The sequence below is a fragment of the Aulonocara sp. 'chitande type north' Nkhata Bay genome, linkage group LG1 (genome assembly GCF_057382095.1).
Source record: "Aulonocara sp. 'chitande type north' Nkhata Bay isolate Kocher_YH1m ecotype deep benthic linkage group LG1, A_spYH_male_GT1.1, whole genome shotgun sequence".
Taxonomy (NCBI): domain Eukaryota; kingdom Metazoa; phylum Chordata; class Actinopteri; order Cichliformes; family Cichlidae; genus Aulonocara; species Aulonocara sp. 'chitande type north' Nkhata Bay.
This window is the reverse complement of record NC_141344.1, coordinates 14285280-14299166: the sequence shown is the minus strand read 5'-3', so window position 1 is coordinate 14299166 and position 13887 is coordinate 14285280. Positions and strand designations below refer to the sequence as shown.

Below are 13887 nucleotides of genomic sequence, written 5' to 3'. Positions count from 1 at the left end.
CTCCTGGGGGCTACTGCATAGAGTCGTTTAGTGCCTTTATTTCAATGAGTACTCTGTGGGATTATGTAGTTATGTGTTACTATATTTGTGTGTGTGTGTGTGTGTGTGTGTGTGTGTGTGTGTGTGTGTGTTTTAAAATTGCATGCACAGCTCTGACTAGTGGACCACAACAACATGATATGTGCTGTGTCAGGTAACGATTTAACTGTACAATTATCCACAATTTTGTTGTCCAGGTACAATGACAATAAAGGGCTCTTCTGTTCTAAATGTAAACTAATACACATTCACATACACATTCCACTTGAATTTGAAGTTTAGATGTATGTATTTGTTTCTGTATATTACAGATATATATGGATAATTTTGTTAAATTCCATGGAAACATGCATTATATTTCCATTAAGCAAATAAGCGACATATATACATTCAACAGAAATTAAAATTTAATTTGATAAATAATAAATTTAATAAATTAGTATTTTTCTGATCTTATATGTTGTGAACACATTTTCTTCTTTTTTTTTTACAGAAATTGTTTTAACAATATATTGCTTTGTCCAAAATGATCAAGAATAAGTGTTCATTTTAAAGAGTAAATTTTCATCAAAGACCTTTGGACATATCATAGAGAGAAAAGAACAGATTTGCCACTGTTTCATATTGAACTATCACATAATTATGACAGTTACCAGTCAAAATGTGTACTATATTAATCCAGTGGCTGATAAAAATAGACGAACCCTGAGTTGCCACTATTTGAATATTTACTTTGGTTGTTCTCAACTGAGAATTTGTCTTGGTTCAGTAAAGGATAATCCAGTGGTGTGTTTGTGACTGTATGTGTCATGTGTCTGTGTTTGCATTTGTGTGTATGATGATGATTTGAGTGCTATTGAAGAGCAATATTTTCCACTCTGTGGCTCTTTATGGCAAATTGCTTTCCCTAGTATTAGTTTCTAGTAATGTAAAACATAAGTGAGCAGAAATGAGGCGTATATTTGTCTCCTTTTATTAGCTGCAGTTCATACACTTACATACACATGCAGGCATGTCTCCAGCTGGCCGAAATGGGAATAGGTTTATTAATGGTGTCCTAGGAAAGTCTCTATGGTTGATATGAAGAATAATTGTCTATATTTATACATGTGTGCCTCATAGTGTGTCTTTTTTGTGTGTGTTCAGCTCGTGTCATTAGTGCAGGAAGTCCCCTTTTCTTTTGCACTCACCCCTACATCCCACACCCCCTCCATCTCTGGTGTGATAACTATCTAGTGGTGATGGATAAGGTTGAGGTGCTGGCTGTGGAAGTGGTCAGGCCAGGCCAATGATCCCGTGGTGATAGGAGCAAGGACAGGGTCTCTGTCTCTCTCCTCCTCATTCTCCCTCCTTTTTTTAACACCAAACAACAACTGAAGGTCACCTTAAACATAGCGAAAACATTTAAGTTAATCTGCATTCCCAAAAGTTTAGCCGTTATTCGCACAAGTTCTTAAGTAATGTAGTCTTAGAGCATCCACTTTGAGATTTGACTTCGCTGGACACACGGACAACTCACACACACGCACACACACACACACACACACACACACACACACACACACACACACATATATATTCCAACAAGCTTGTTCACCTTTGTTCTTGCACTTAGCCTGAACTCTCTTAGGCAGCTTTCTTGTAATTTCTGTAAGCAGTCTATTTCTCCAGCCTTCTTGGACATAAATCCAGAGCTCTACCTTAGATGTTAGCTGGATGTACTTCTTCAGTAATGTTGAGGTCCGGGCTCTCGGGAAGCCAATCCATGACTGATAGTCTTCCATGGTGTGTTTTTGTTTTTTTGTTGTGGGTTTTTTGTGTTTTCTTTTTTAATCCAGATGTAGTTTTTTGTGCATTGGCAGTGTTTTTGGATCCATTGCCATGATGATCTCTTCTTCTTGTTTGACTCCTCAAATATTTTAAGGACAAACTGCACACCATACTGAGATGTGCCAAGTTTTCAGCTTATTAGCTCCATGGGAATCACTGTGTTATCTTCCGCATGTTCTCTAAATTTAACTAATGAATTGATAATAAGTGACAAAGTGCCTAAAGATACCAATTAAAATAGGTTCTTCGAAAAGTTGTCTGGTTTATCCCTTGAGTTACGCCTTTTTTATGATTGAGTGAATCATAGGTAAATGTAATGTGGCTTAACGAACAAACAAAAAGAGAGCCTGAAGAACTATTGTTCAAGACCATTTGTAAAAAATCATGAGAAAGTCAGTCTCCATGGAAGAAAAATAAAAAGAAATGAGGGGTGGCTCAAGACTTTTTAATTGTGTGTGTGTTTCTTCAGTTTACCTTAACAATTTAACAACATTAACACAGATATTATGTAAGTTGACTTCTTAAATAAACTGAGTTTAAATAAACTCAGCTTATTTAAGAAGCCAGACAATTCATAATTTAGTCTTTTCCGTTGAAATCACTGCTATATTTACAGAAAACCATTCCACACCCCACACCCAACCACTTACCCACTAATCTCAGCCATGGTCTGAGTAACCCTCATCCCTCTGGCCACTTACGCAAAGACTCTATACTCCAAAGTCTTTTGCACAACATTCAAGCACTTTTCAACTTGTCATTGTTACTGTGTGCCTTTGTTTTTATATATATGTTCTTCTTGTTTGTTGGTTATTCCAGTCTTCTTACTATTTATATTTCCTGCACAATTGTTGCACTTTTAACAGGAAGAAAACTCTGGCAGAATCAGGCTCAGGGAGGGGCACCCATATGCTGGAACTAATTGGGGGTGAGGGGAAAAGAAGAGAACAGGGAAAAAGATCCACTATCATATTCATTTAGATTTCAATTAACAAATCACCACAAAAGCCCAAATCATGATTTTAACCCATTGCAGACAGTGTCCTCATTGCTCCAAAACTGTCTTCTTTTTAACTGATACCCCTCCCATCCCCCTCTCTCCAAAATTGAACTAACATGCTTGGTTTTACTTCTCCTGCCACTTGATCTTTTTTATTCTTTCTCTACACTTAGCCTTTCTCCTGTCACAAGAGAAGAGATGCAGAGGACTGACCTCTGTCTTTTTTTAATTCTGCAAAAGAGTGATTTTGTGATCAGTTTTCGACTAATGTACTGTCTATTTTGTCTGTCCTTATTCCAGGGTCTTTACAGAGAAGCAGGAGAGGCTTGGGAGCAGCGCTTGCATTGTCGTGAATTGATGTTATGTCTGCAGACCTCTTACATGCACCTAGAGGAGGCCCAGAATCAGCTACGTGAACTCGAGCCAGTGAGACTTAGGTTTGTACAGGAGTTCTCTGTCCGACCTGTCTGGATAATTCTTTTAGATTGGATACAATATATTAGAACATTCATACATTAATCTAACATAATTCAGCTACAGGTATGTCCAAGTCCATTGTTTGGTGCGTTTTAACAGATATTATTTACTGCAAATAGTGTCTGTATTAACTCGATACTAGCAAGAAGCTGTTCTTTGAGTGAGCACTGCTGAAAGAGATAGACACAATTTTTCATTGTGGGGTCTGTACAGAAATGTTACTAAAAAGTTATAATAACATAATAATCCAGTGTAAGCTATATCCTTGCATGTGTCTTGTGTTGGTATTCGCCTCCTCCTTTTGATGCTCTATGTTAAATTGAGTTCAGTTTAAGCTGTATTTTATCAAAATACTGGTGTTACTGAAATATGTGGAGCTCCACTCTAAACATTTGGGATCAAGATTCAGTGAAGCCCTACAGGACAAAAGAACAAAGCTTTGGCACTAAACTCACAGCTTTGTGCTGTCCATCTGTGCCAATTACGCACTAATTCTGATAAAGTTGCTTGCTGGCATCCCTAATATAGCAAAGCTCCCAGCTGCAACTTTCAGCTATTCTGGTGCAAAATAAGACATGCTTTCATAATTAAATATGCCACTATTTGCAGTAAATTGCTTCCCGCAAACTCTTAGTTTCAAAACTGACACTGCACCATCTCTAGTAAATCCTGACAGTAGTTTTATATCCATGGAGGGTTTTACACCAGTGAATCTAGCCCTATAAAAGTGAAAGACATGCTTAGCAAACAACAGTTTTAATAAAACCAATCTGAAAACCTGTGTGCACTATATTGTATAACTTTGCTGTTTCTTGTTGTCTGACACCCAGAGGAACAGGAAGTACACTTCACCATTTGAGCCACAGCAGCAGTTCATTTCCTCATCCAGCCCATACCGGCAAGAGCTTCAGATGATTAATATACACTGGTTATCAGAGGAGGTATGATGAAAACTAAAAAGACTAAACAAAAAGAAAAAAAATCATTTGTTTGTTTATTTATTTAATTATCCCATGTAGAGGGAATGGTCTGAATGGGCTAAAAGCTGTTGTAAAGGGTTTATATGGTTGAATTAGTTTGATCCTAAGGTATAATTCTTCTTCTAAGAAAGACATGAAAAAACAGAGCAGCACAACCTAAACCTTTCAACTTGTGTTGCACAAATTTGTCAAAAGTGACAGCAATTTAATAAATCGCCACTCTCCATCACACGCATATCTACACCCACCCACACCCATACACACAATTCCCAGCTATGCCCTCCACTGCCCCTTCTCCATGTATACGTAAATGAGGTGTATGCATTGATGTGTATGTGTGGGTATGTTAGTGAGAGAATGTGTGAGCGTGGGCCCTGCGGTCTGGTCCAGGCATTAGGTAATTGACTGTGTCTTTGCTCAAGGCCTTTCATGGATCACCGTCCTTTATTAGCTCACTTCCCAGCACACACACTCGCATACGTGCACATCCACACACACATACACAAAGTTCCCAGCAGCTCCACCCCAGCCCCTTACTCCCCACCAGCAACCAGACCCAATTGCCCGGAAACAAGGAGTGAAACAAGAGAGAGAGAGAGAGGAGCAAGGGAAAAAGGAGAGAGCAGCGACAGGGGAATGAACTAACACGGCCCCAGGAAGTGGAGATAAATAAGTATGAGGAGAGAGTGAGTGGGTGAACGGGGTCTCCTCAAACTGACAAGAGAAATTGAGGGAGTACGATCCATATTTCACTGTATCATGTTTGTCAAATACAATTTTAGGAAGGTTGTAGATCTGCATTGGTGGTAGTATTTTGACTTTGCCTATCGCCCTAGCCCCGTTTGGGTGAAAAGTACCTGTCTAGACAAAACAGGAAACAAATGTCCCAAATATGCTGTTGAACTAACGCAGGTTCACAGCAAAGCTGCATGGCAGTTTTAACTGTGTGTTAACGGGCATACCCACTGATTATCAAATAATATGTCGGTAAGTATAAGTGTGAATTAGAATGAGATTTGGTCATTTAAATGGTGGGATGAGCCAGGATTCATTTATTAAGTTGATTCATTTCTTAGATAAGTATGTGTGTGTGTTTGCTGACACGTTTAGCTATTTTCTATTATTTTATTTTATCTCAAATCAAATATTTGCTAAACGTATTCTCTGTATAGTATAACTTTGCCATGCAGGATGTTGTTGAGGAAGATGATAAAGACAGTAGTTGCCTGTCCTCGGCCCAGTCCTGTCATACTGCTGTCACTCAGAACTCATCAAACCTCACATCTTTCTCTCAGAGATTCTGTGTCTTTGTATCTCTCTACCTCTGTTTACTCTCTCTCTCCTCTCACTCTGTGATAATTAGTGCATTAGTCCTATCATTGGCATCACCGTGAGCTATAGCAGCAACCAGCGGAGCTTCTTGTCACATCTCACAGGGCCAGTGGAGTGGACAGCTCAACCCTGGTACTCATCATCTTCATACCGTGCCTAGCCAGCCTCCCCCCAGCCACATTATTTAGCTATGTTATCCAGCCATGCTCCTAATTATTTTCAAATCCTAGCCATAGCCCTCTCACCCAGTCTCTGCCACATTACCTAGCCTTGCTTGTAATCATCACCTTAAGCGTTGCTTTAGCTTCTCCACACAGCCTGAAGCCTCATCATTAACATACCCCAGTTTTTTTTTTCTGTTTTCTTTGGCTTGACCATCACAGCTCTTGGCAGTATGTACACAGCATCCTCAGACCAAACCAAGCCCTAGAAATAGCCTGTGACTCCTGGACCTTTATTTACCTTAGCCATGTGGGTCACAATATGAAAGTCTGTCAGTGTACACACACACATATCCACATGCATCCACACAAATTCACAAAAATGCCAGTCCCTGCCTCTTGAAAAGCTGAGTTCCCTGTCTCAGGCCAAAGAGCGCTGTGTAAAGGTTGCCCCTTTTCTTGCCCATATGTCTGCTTACCCTTTTTGCCTATGTTCCTGGTAATCCTGTTATGCCAACACAACAATGATGGTTATTTTACTCGTTAGTTCATGTTATATTATCATTGTTATTATCATTGTTATTTCAGGAGAAATAAAGTGATAAAGAGCAAAATGTAGGTTATTGGTAAGCAACACATTGCCTGTAAGTACTGTAAGATAAAATGCTATAAAAAATTGTGAACCAGTTACATGCTCCAGCAAAGACTAATTTCAAATGCAGATATGGGAAAGCCCTCTGTGTTCATGCTAATTTTGTGGTCGTTATTAGCCATGTCACCAGTGGTTCTGCCTATAACCATAGAAGATAGCTAATTAGGAGGCTACGTGCTAATAAAGTACACTACAGTGAGTGGTCACGTCTGTGTTTATCTGTGCTCCAAGCCTTTCCTTCTCTTTTCATTAGACTGATGTCCATCATAACTTTCAGAGCATCAGGAGAAACTCCCTGATACACACTAAAACACAAGCACTCTTCCCTAGGTCCAGGTCTTTTTAAAATTTTGCTTGTTTGTTTGTTTCTGGTAATTGTTTATTGAAATAATACCAAATATGAGGTCCAGACATAGAGAAAAAATCATTTTCAGAACAGAAGTTAATGCACAGGGATGAAAAGTTAAAGGGCATAAATAAATGAAAACAAATACAAATCAAACTGGACAGGCAGACGAAGAAGGAAATGCATCGACACATAATAGAATATAAATACTAATAAACAACCAGAACAGCAGTGGAGGCAAAAAAACCCCAAAAGCATATATAACATCAGTCATAAAAAAATAAACATAAATTATGTATCAATGGCTAAAAGTAATACCAAGATAGTAATAACAAAGTGGAGGCAAGGCTAAAGATTGTGTTAGCTGTAGCAACGGCTTTGGATCAGTGGACCACTATACAATGTCCATCTTTCTTAATTCTGGCCCTTTCAAGTGATCATATATCTGAAAAGAACGTTGGCCAAATTTGGTCTAAACTATTTTTTAATAATAGTTTTCAGCAGCAGTTGAAGCAGCTAATGTTGCAAATTACTCCTGAAACTAATAATGTATTTAAGCTGAGACTAGTATGAAAATTATAGTTCAAAAAATCATATAGTGTGATTATTTTACCAGACTCATAACAGTGAACCCAAAAGTCATTATTTAATAATTTATCTTTAAATCTAGGCTCAGGTGTAAACTGAGCCTAGATTTAAAGATAAATTGTTTTCCTAACTTATAGTCAATATGTGTGGTTTTACAGTAAAGGAAGAAAGACAATTTGTAAATAATAATGAAACTGATCAAATGTTTTCTTGAAATTACCATGATATCACGGAAGACCCTGGTATTCACAACCTTTTAATTTGAATTTACCAATAATAATGCTGCCATGTGGGTATTAAAACGCGAAAAAACTCGTCTAAGGGTGAAAGTCAAAATCAAATGGATTATCAGAACAAATACAGATTGATATACACCAGAATATGTTCTGATTTATCTGTTCTTGTTTCCACAGACTGTATCTAAAAGATAGATGTAGTCTCTGTGTCAACCCTCATTGGTTATCCAAAAGCTGTTATGACACTTTAGGCTTTGCAATCTCATTTTTTTAACCACTGTGCTTGAATAACAAAGATAACCTAGGACACTGTCAGATAACTCCAGCTCTAACTAGCTAGATTGGTTAACAAGATGCATTTATGATTTACTGTGATATTGATTCAAGTGATCTATCCGACTCTGCTGCATTAGGGTCCATGTTACTAACCATTACTACTAACCATTTTACAGCCTGTGTAAAACTCTGAAGCCCTGCCATTTGCTCAACCATAAAGCATTTCCCGCCACACCGCTTCCTACTTGAGACCTCAGGCTTATCAGTTAACCCACCAATTCATTTACATTATGGTGACATTTAGGACTGTATACAGAGTAACAGTGAGGGTCAAGTTCACACAGCATGATGTTAAATGGACAGCATCTGCTAAGTAGCAGATATATTTTGGTAAGATTTGAAAGAATGAATGACTTTAGATATTTTCGTTAAAAGATTCTGGACCAAACTTTACCAGATTGAGTGACTTTGTAGAACTTTCTTTCTATAAAATAATGAGGTTGCCTTAATACACCCAACAAAACACCACAACCACTAACAGATTGGCAGTATTGGTGTGAAAATATAAGTTAACTGCAATATAAAACGCTATGTCATCATAGTTATTCCAAAATCAAGATGGAAGTGTTTTTAAGTCTGAGTAGATGTTTTCTTCTCCATGTGTACATAGGTGTCAGAGAAAGGAGGCAGACAAGCTGGATAGGGGTGTCTGTACTTTAATGGACTGCCTGTCCCTGTAAGGATATGCTCCACTGAACCATGCTGTATATAGTGTAGTATAATCACTGTCGATGTCTTTCTCCTTCCATCACTTTTTCTTTGCTCATCTTTGCTATCTTCTTTATTTGCATATGTTCTCTTTTTCTGACTTCTTCATCTGTACTACCAACCAGTAGCTTTTTCTACACCCCTTTCCCCATTCTTGTAAAAAATATCTGAGTGCATATATATATAGAGAGAGAGAGAAATATAAATGGATTGTGATGAAGCTAAAATGTAGATCAAAGACTGTATATAAAAAATGGACATATTACCCATGGCATTATTCTGTTTATTTATATAGTTTTATTTATATAGTTTCAAATCACAAAAAAGTTGCCTCAAGTTGTTTTATACAGTAAGGTAAAGATTGCAGTTTTAGAAAGAAAACCCCAACAAACAAATGACCCCTTATAAGCAAGCACTTTGCGAATGTGGGAAGGAACAACTCCCTCTTAACCTTCAGCAGAATCAGACTCAGCAAGGGGCAGGCATCAGCTGCAACAGGTCATGTCTTGGTTTTTGAAACAATATAATTTTTGGTGTCACTATTTTAGTTTTAAAAGCCAGAAGTGACCATTGGGTATTTGGGTAGCTTAGGAGCCCACCCAAAAAAGGGTAGACTCCTCAGATATCCATTAACTAAGGAGCAGCGTCCATTGACTGCTTTATTCCATAAGATAGATACAGTACCTGTTATTTAGTGCTAAGAAAAAACAAGCAAACCAGGAGCAGACCAACAATTATAAAAAATGAACCTCAGACTTCTTGGATAGACTTGGATGTACACACACCACAAGCAATTGTGGTTTTCACATATTCCAAATGGCACCAACACTACACAGAAAGTAAAGAGGTCCAGTTCCATGACTGAAATTCTAAGAGGTTAATGCTAGACAGTGGCCCACTATAGTCATTTGTTGGCATCCATCAGTCAGTTAACTTTAAGTAAACTCAAATGTAATGGTTAAATTTATAGCAATTATAGATTAGACATGAAGACCCAGGCTATTTTTGGTCTAGAAAAAACAGGCTCTGAACATTCATTCTCTTCAGATGCGTTTTTTTTTTTTTTTTTTAATCTTTTTAAGTCTATTTGGATTGATTGACTGTTGGGGCTACCCTCAAATGTACTGCTGTTTTGGGCACTTTCACAGTGGCTTAATTTTTCTAGGCCAGGAGCTTGTCTTATTGGATGGGCACAGAGAATCCAGCACCCACATTCTGTATCTATCTATTGGAGGTATAAGGTGTGTATGTATCACTGTGTGTGAGTCCTATTTTTTCAGGTTATGTTTGGTTTTTTTGTGTTATGGCTTTTGTAACTTTCTAAGCTGCCTAGTGTATGTATAAAAACCACCCCTTTATCAGTTGTAACTATACAAGATGTGCACACTTGGGTATATGCACATGTATGTGTGTGCTATTAAAGTCTCATATGTTCCTTAGCCAGTGTGGGAATATGTGTTGGGGGTGGTGATGGGACCTGGAAAGAGAAGCAATCACAAACACTTAAACCAGCAAATGGCCTTGATGTCCTGTGCAAAGCAGCCCGTGTTGACTGATGAGCCTGTTAACCCTGGCTGAAACAACTCCAGCACAGGGGATTAGACAGCAATGCTGGTCCCGGCTGTTCGTGGCCCATTTTGCATGGGAATTGTGCATATTTAATCTAAGGTGTGCCGAGGTGCAAAGACAAGCCTCCCTCTTCTCCGTTTCTCATTATAGATGTGTAATAGCACCCCGAGGCTGAGGCCCTTAATTCACCAGCCCCAGCCCAAGTCTTAATCTTACCCTCAGTCTCAGCCCCCACCTTCCCCCAGTGCCTACTTTCAACCCAAATCAAAGTCCTAGTTGCAGCCCTCCTCCTAGGCTTTCTCTCTCCTAGTTCTTTCCTATTCTAAGCCTTAGGGTGCTAGTATACTTGTCAGATGGTCAAACAGTGTCTGTAACCGCCTTCTGACATTGGAATTGACGAAAATTGGCAAAAATCAGATACTTTTCATTTTTGCGAACTTTTGCACTGTGAATGCCTTTGGGAGATAACCAGAATTTCACTGTTTTGTCCCACAGGGCATTTGCAGTGGCTAATAGAAAACTAGGATTACACAAGATTCATTAAACCTTTGTATTATGTGTTGTTAGAATCATGAAATGACCAATAGCAATATGAAGATAAAGAATAATGGAGAAATTGCAGGAAGATTGTCACATTTGAACCATGGTAGCATGGAAAATATGAGGTAACTAAAGACAAAAAGTTATGCTAATTAATTTCCATTCTAGTTGTATTTTTATGGTAAACCTATTTGTATAGAACTAACACCCTCATTATAAACAATATTTTATCACCATGACCAGACACGTCACAACCATAGCCACTCATTCTGGTAACTGCATTTTCATAAGGATTTGCTGCAGTCGTTTTTGTTTATATTGTTTTTTTGTTTTTGTTTTGTTTCTTCTTGATATGTTAGTTTTGAATTCTGCATTTGTTTCCAGATTAATGTGATTGCATGTCAGTGATGAGTTCTCTGAAGCATGTATCTAATTTCATCTATCATGTCATCTCTCTCCCTCTCTCTCTGCTCTTAGCAACCCCCTCTAATCCGGCTCACCCATTCACACTCTTTGCAAGACTGAATAATTAGTACTTCTCATTTAGTTATTGTCTTATTCTTTACAAAAATATTGTATATATGCCCTGTGTATCACATAACTACCGCATGAGAAGAAAGTATGTGTAGAGTGAGTGTGTGCATGTGTGTGTGTGTGTGTGTGTGTGTGGGGGGGGGGTTATTAGTAAGAGGGACCCCATACTGTGGGTGTAATTTCTTGTTTGTGCATTGTTCCAAACATCTTTGGCTACTGCAGAGTAGGGGATAGATATAGAGAGGGATGGAGAGGTTGAATCAGACAAAAAAAAGATTGAGAGAAAAGGAAAGAGAGAAGGGAGCGGGGAAAAACAGGATGATAACAAAAGCGGCTCAGATTTCACAGACGCATATTTCATCAATCATGTGAATAAGTCGTGGTGATTATGCATGGCGGTGGCAGGCCGAGGGGGGCTGATTACCATACACCATAAAGGCTGCTTTCTTATCTCACACACACTGATTAGTTTCTGTCTGCAGATAGCCTCTCACTCTTCGCTCTTTCTCTCTCTCTCTCTCTCTCTCTCTCTCTCTCTCTCTCTCTCTCTCACTCACACACACACACACACACACACACACACACACAGATACTCATGTGGTGTGTGTACCTCAAGCATACACACACAGTGTATGCAAGCATGCAGACACAAGGTTACATGCACTTACCCGGTACTGTTGGAATTCCAGATAAATGTAATTTAGCTGGTGGCATTAGGTCATCATTAAGTGCAAAATGAGAAAAGTTCAAAAATCCTGTCTTTGCTGGGGTTTTTTTTTGCTTTTTTTTTAATTAAGGAGGATCTGGGATAATCTTTTTGATAAATGTGATAATGCAGGAACACCTCTTAAAACTGTTGGGCTTCGAAGTAGCTATCTTTGCGTACAGTAAAAATGTATATGCTTTCTTTCTTTTTAACTTTTTTTTACTATTCGTGTTAAATTTTTGACCTATGTGTAAGATATCTTGCACAAGTCCTCAATGCAAAGACCTTGTGTTGTATTTTATGATGTCCCAAAGGAGAAGCATGATTAGTTAAATCAAAATGGTCTTTGCTGTGGTCCTGTTTTGATACTGTAGGTCATTCTTTTCTGGGACTGTGTGTTTGCATGATGCAGAACAAGTGAAAGAAAGCAAGAGTTCAGCAGGATGGGGAGGTGAGGTTAGGGCAAATAAGCCATGTATGAAAGGCCCCGCTTTGTGTCTCAACCACAGAATTAGAAATGACTCTTTTCTTTTGCACTTCTCTCTCCCTCACTGATATATAATGTAAACTCATTTAGTAACCAGGCTGAAGCTGTGTCGTGCTGTCTGAGTGCCTGCATGTGAGAAGTGCGCCTGGGACGCATTAGGGCCTCCTGACAGGGGCCTGGGAGAAATAAGTGAAATTAATGGAGCTCCTTTCATGTCGGACAAGGCCGCGGCACCCCTTTCACGCCGCATACAGTCACAGAAAAGTCAATACTTTTTTATTACTCCTCGCTTGCCCTACATTCCCCACTACAAGTGCTCTGCCCACTAATTGGTTTCAGTTTCCAGAGAAAGAGAGAGAGAAACAGGAGAGAAAGTGTGGGAGAGGACTCCATCCCAAAGAACACTGAAGCAAATAAATCAATCTCATATTTTTCTCTCTGCTGTCTTCTTTCATAGTATAACATCACAGCAGAGAGAAGGAGACATCAGAGTGGAGAGAGGGAGAGGCTAAACGGTTGGTTAGAGCACGCCTGCTCCCCTGGGAACATAATAATATCTGCGAGTCTGTTAATGGAGATGAGTGGTTAAAGTAGTCTGACGCCCTGCCCAGGTCACTCTTGGGGGTTTCTAACCAACAACTCTACCTCTGCTGACTCTTTCCACTGTAACGTGGAGTGAAGCATCCTACCAAAAGACTGATTTCAACTAATCTTTGTGTATATGTGGAGATAGTGATGCAAGCTTATCAGTATATTATCAATATTGCTATTATTATAATTCACATGGTGAATTTCTCAAGCTGTATTGAACTGTCATCTAGTATTTAAAATTAACACATATGTCAGCATGTGTAATTATATAATATTACTGCATGGGATGTTGATCAACTGAGCATTTTAACATTGTTTTTCAAAAAGAATAGTTTTGCAGCAGCAGCAGTTTAAAACATGTTCCAGAGTCACCATCTGAAGCAGTTGGAAATTGTCTATCAAGTTAAATTATATCTATATAACCCAATATAAATGTGTGTGCTTGCAGTTCTAAGTAGGTAATTACTGGATTAGAATGGTTTCACGTGTGTGTACTGACGCATGTATGTGTCCTGTCTGCCGCTATGCCGTTCACTGATGTGCTAAACTTAAGTGGCAGTGGGGTTAGCCTCTTTCAGAAACAGTGGAGCCACAAATTGATGTGACATTTTGAACCCCATCCCACCACAAACACACACTCACAGAGACGCACACGTGCGCGCGCAAACAGACACACCGACACACACACACATACACACACTAATCAGCCTCCAGTTAAAGGGAGGTTCCACCAGTCTCGTTTTCTTTCTGTAGCCCAGCTTTCACAGCTCTATAG

General features: G+C 38.9%; 1 protein-coding gene across 2 annotated transcripts in view; it reads left to right on the top strand.

Annotated features, from left to right (window-relative positions):
* spata17 (spermatogenesis associated 17) overlaps positions 1–13887 on the top strand; it is a 40119-nt gene that overhangs the window by 17649 nt on the left and 8583 nt on the right. Inside the window, exons 8-9 of one of the 2 annotated variants that reach the window (XM_086281495.1) lie at positions 3170–3306; positions 4177–4287. In XM_086281495.1, the coding sequence (XP_086137621.1) occupies positions 3170–3306; positions 4177–4261 (222 nt within the window). In that variant the 3' untranslated portion in view covers positions 4262–4287. Of the gene's footprint in view, positions 1–3169; positions 3307–4176; positions 4328–13887 lie in introns of those variants that run through there. The other variant, XM_086281486.1, reaches the window with a different exon arrangement.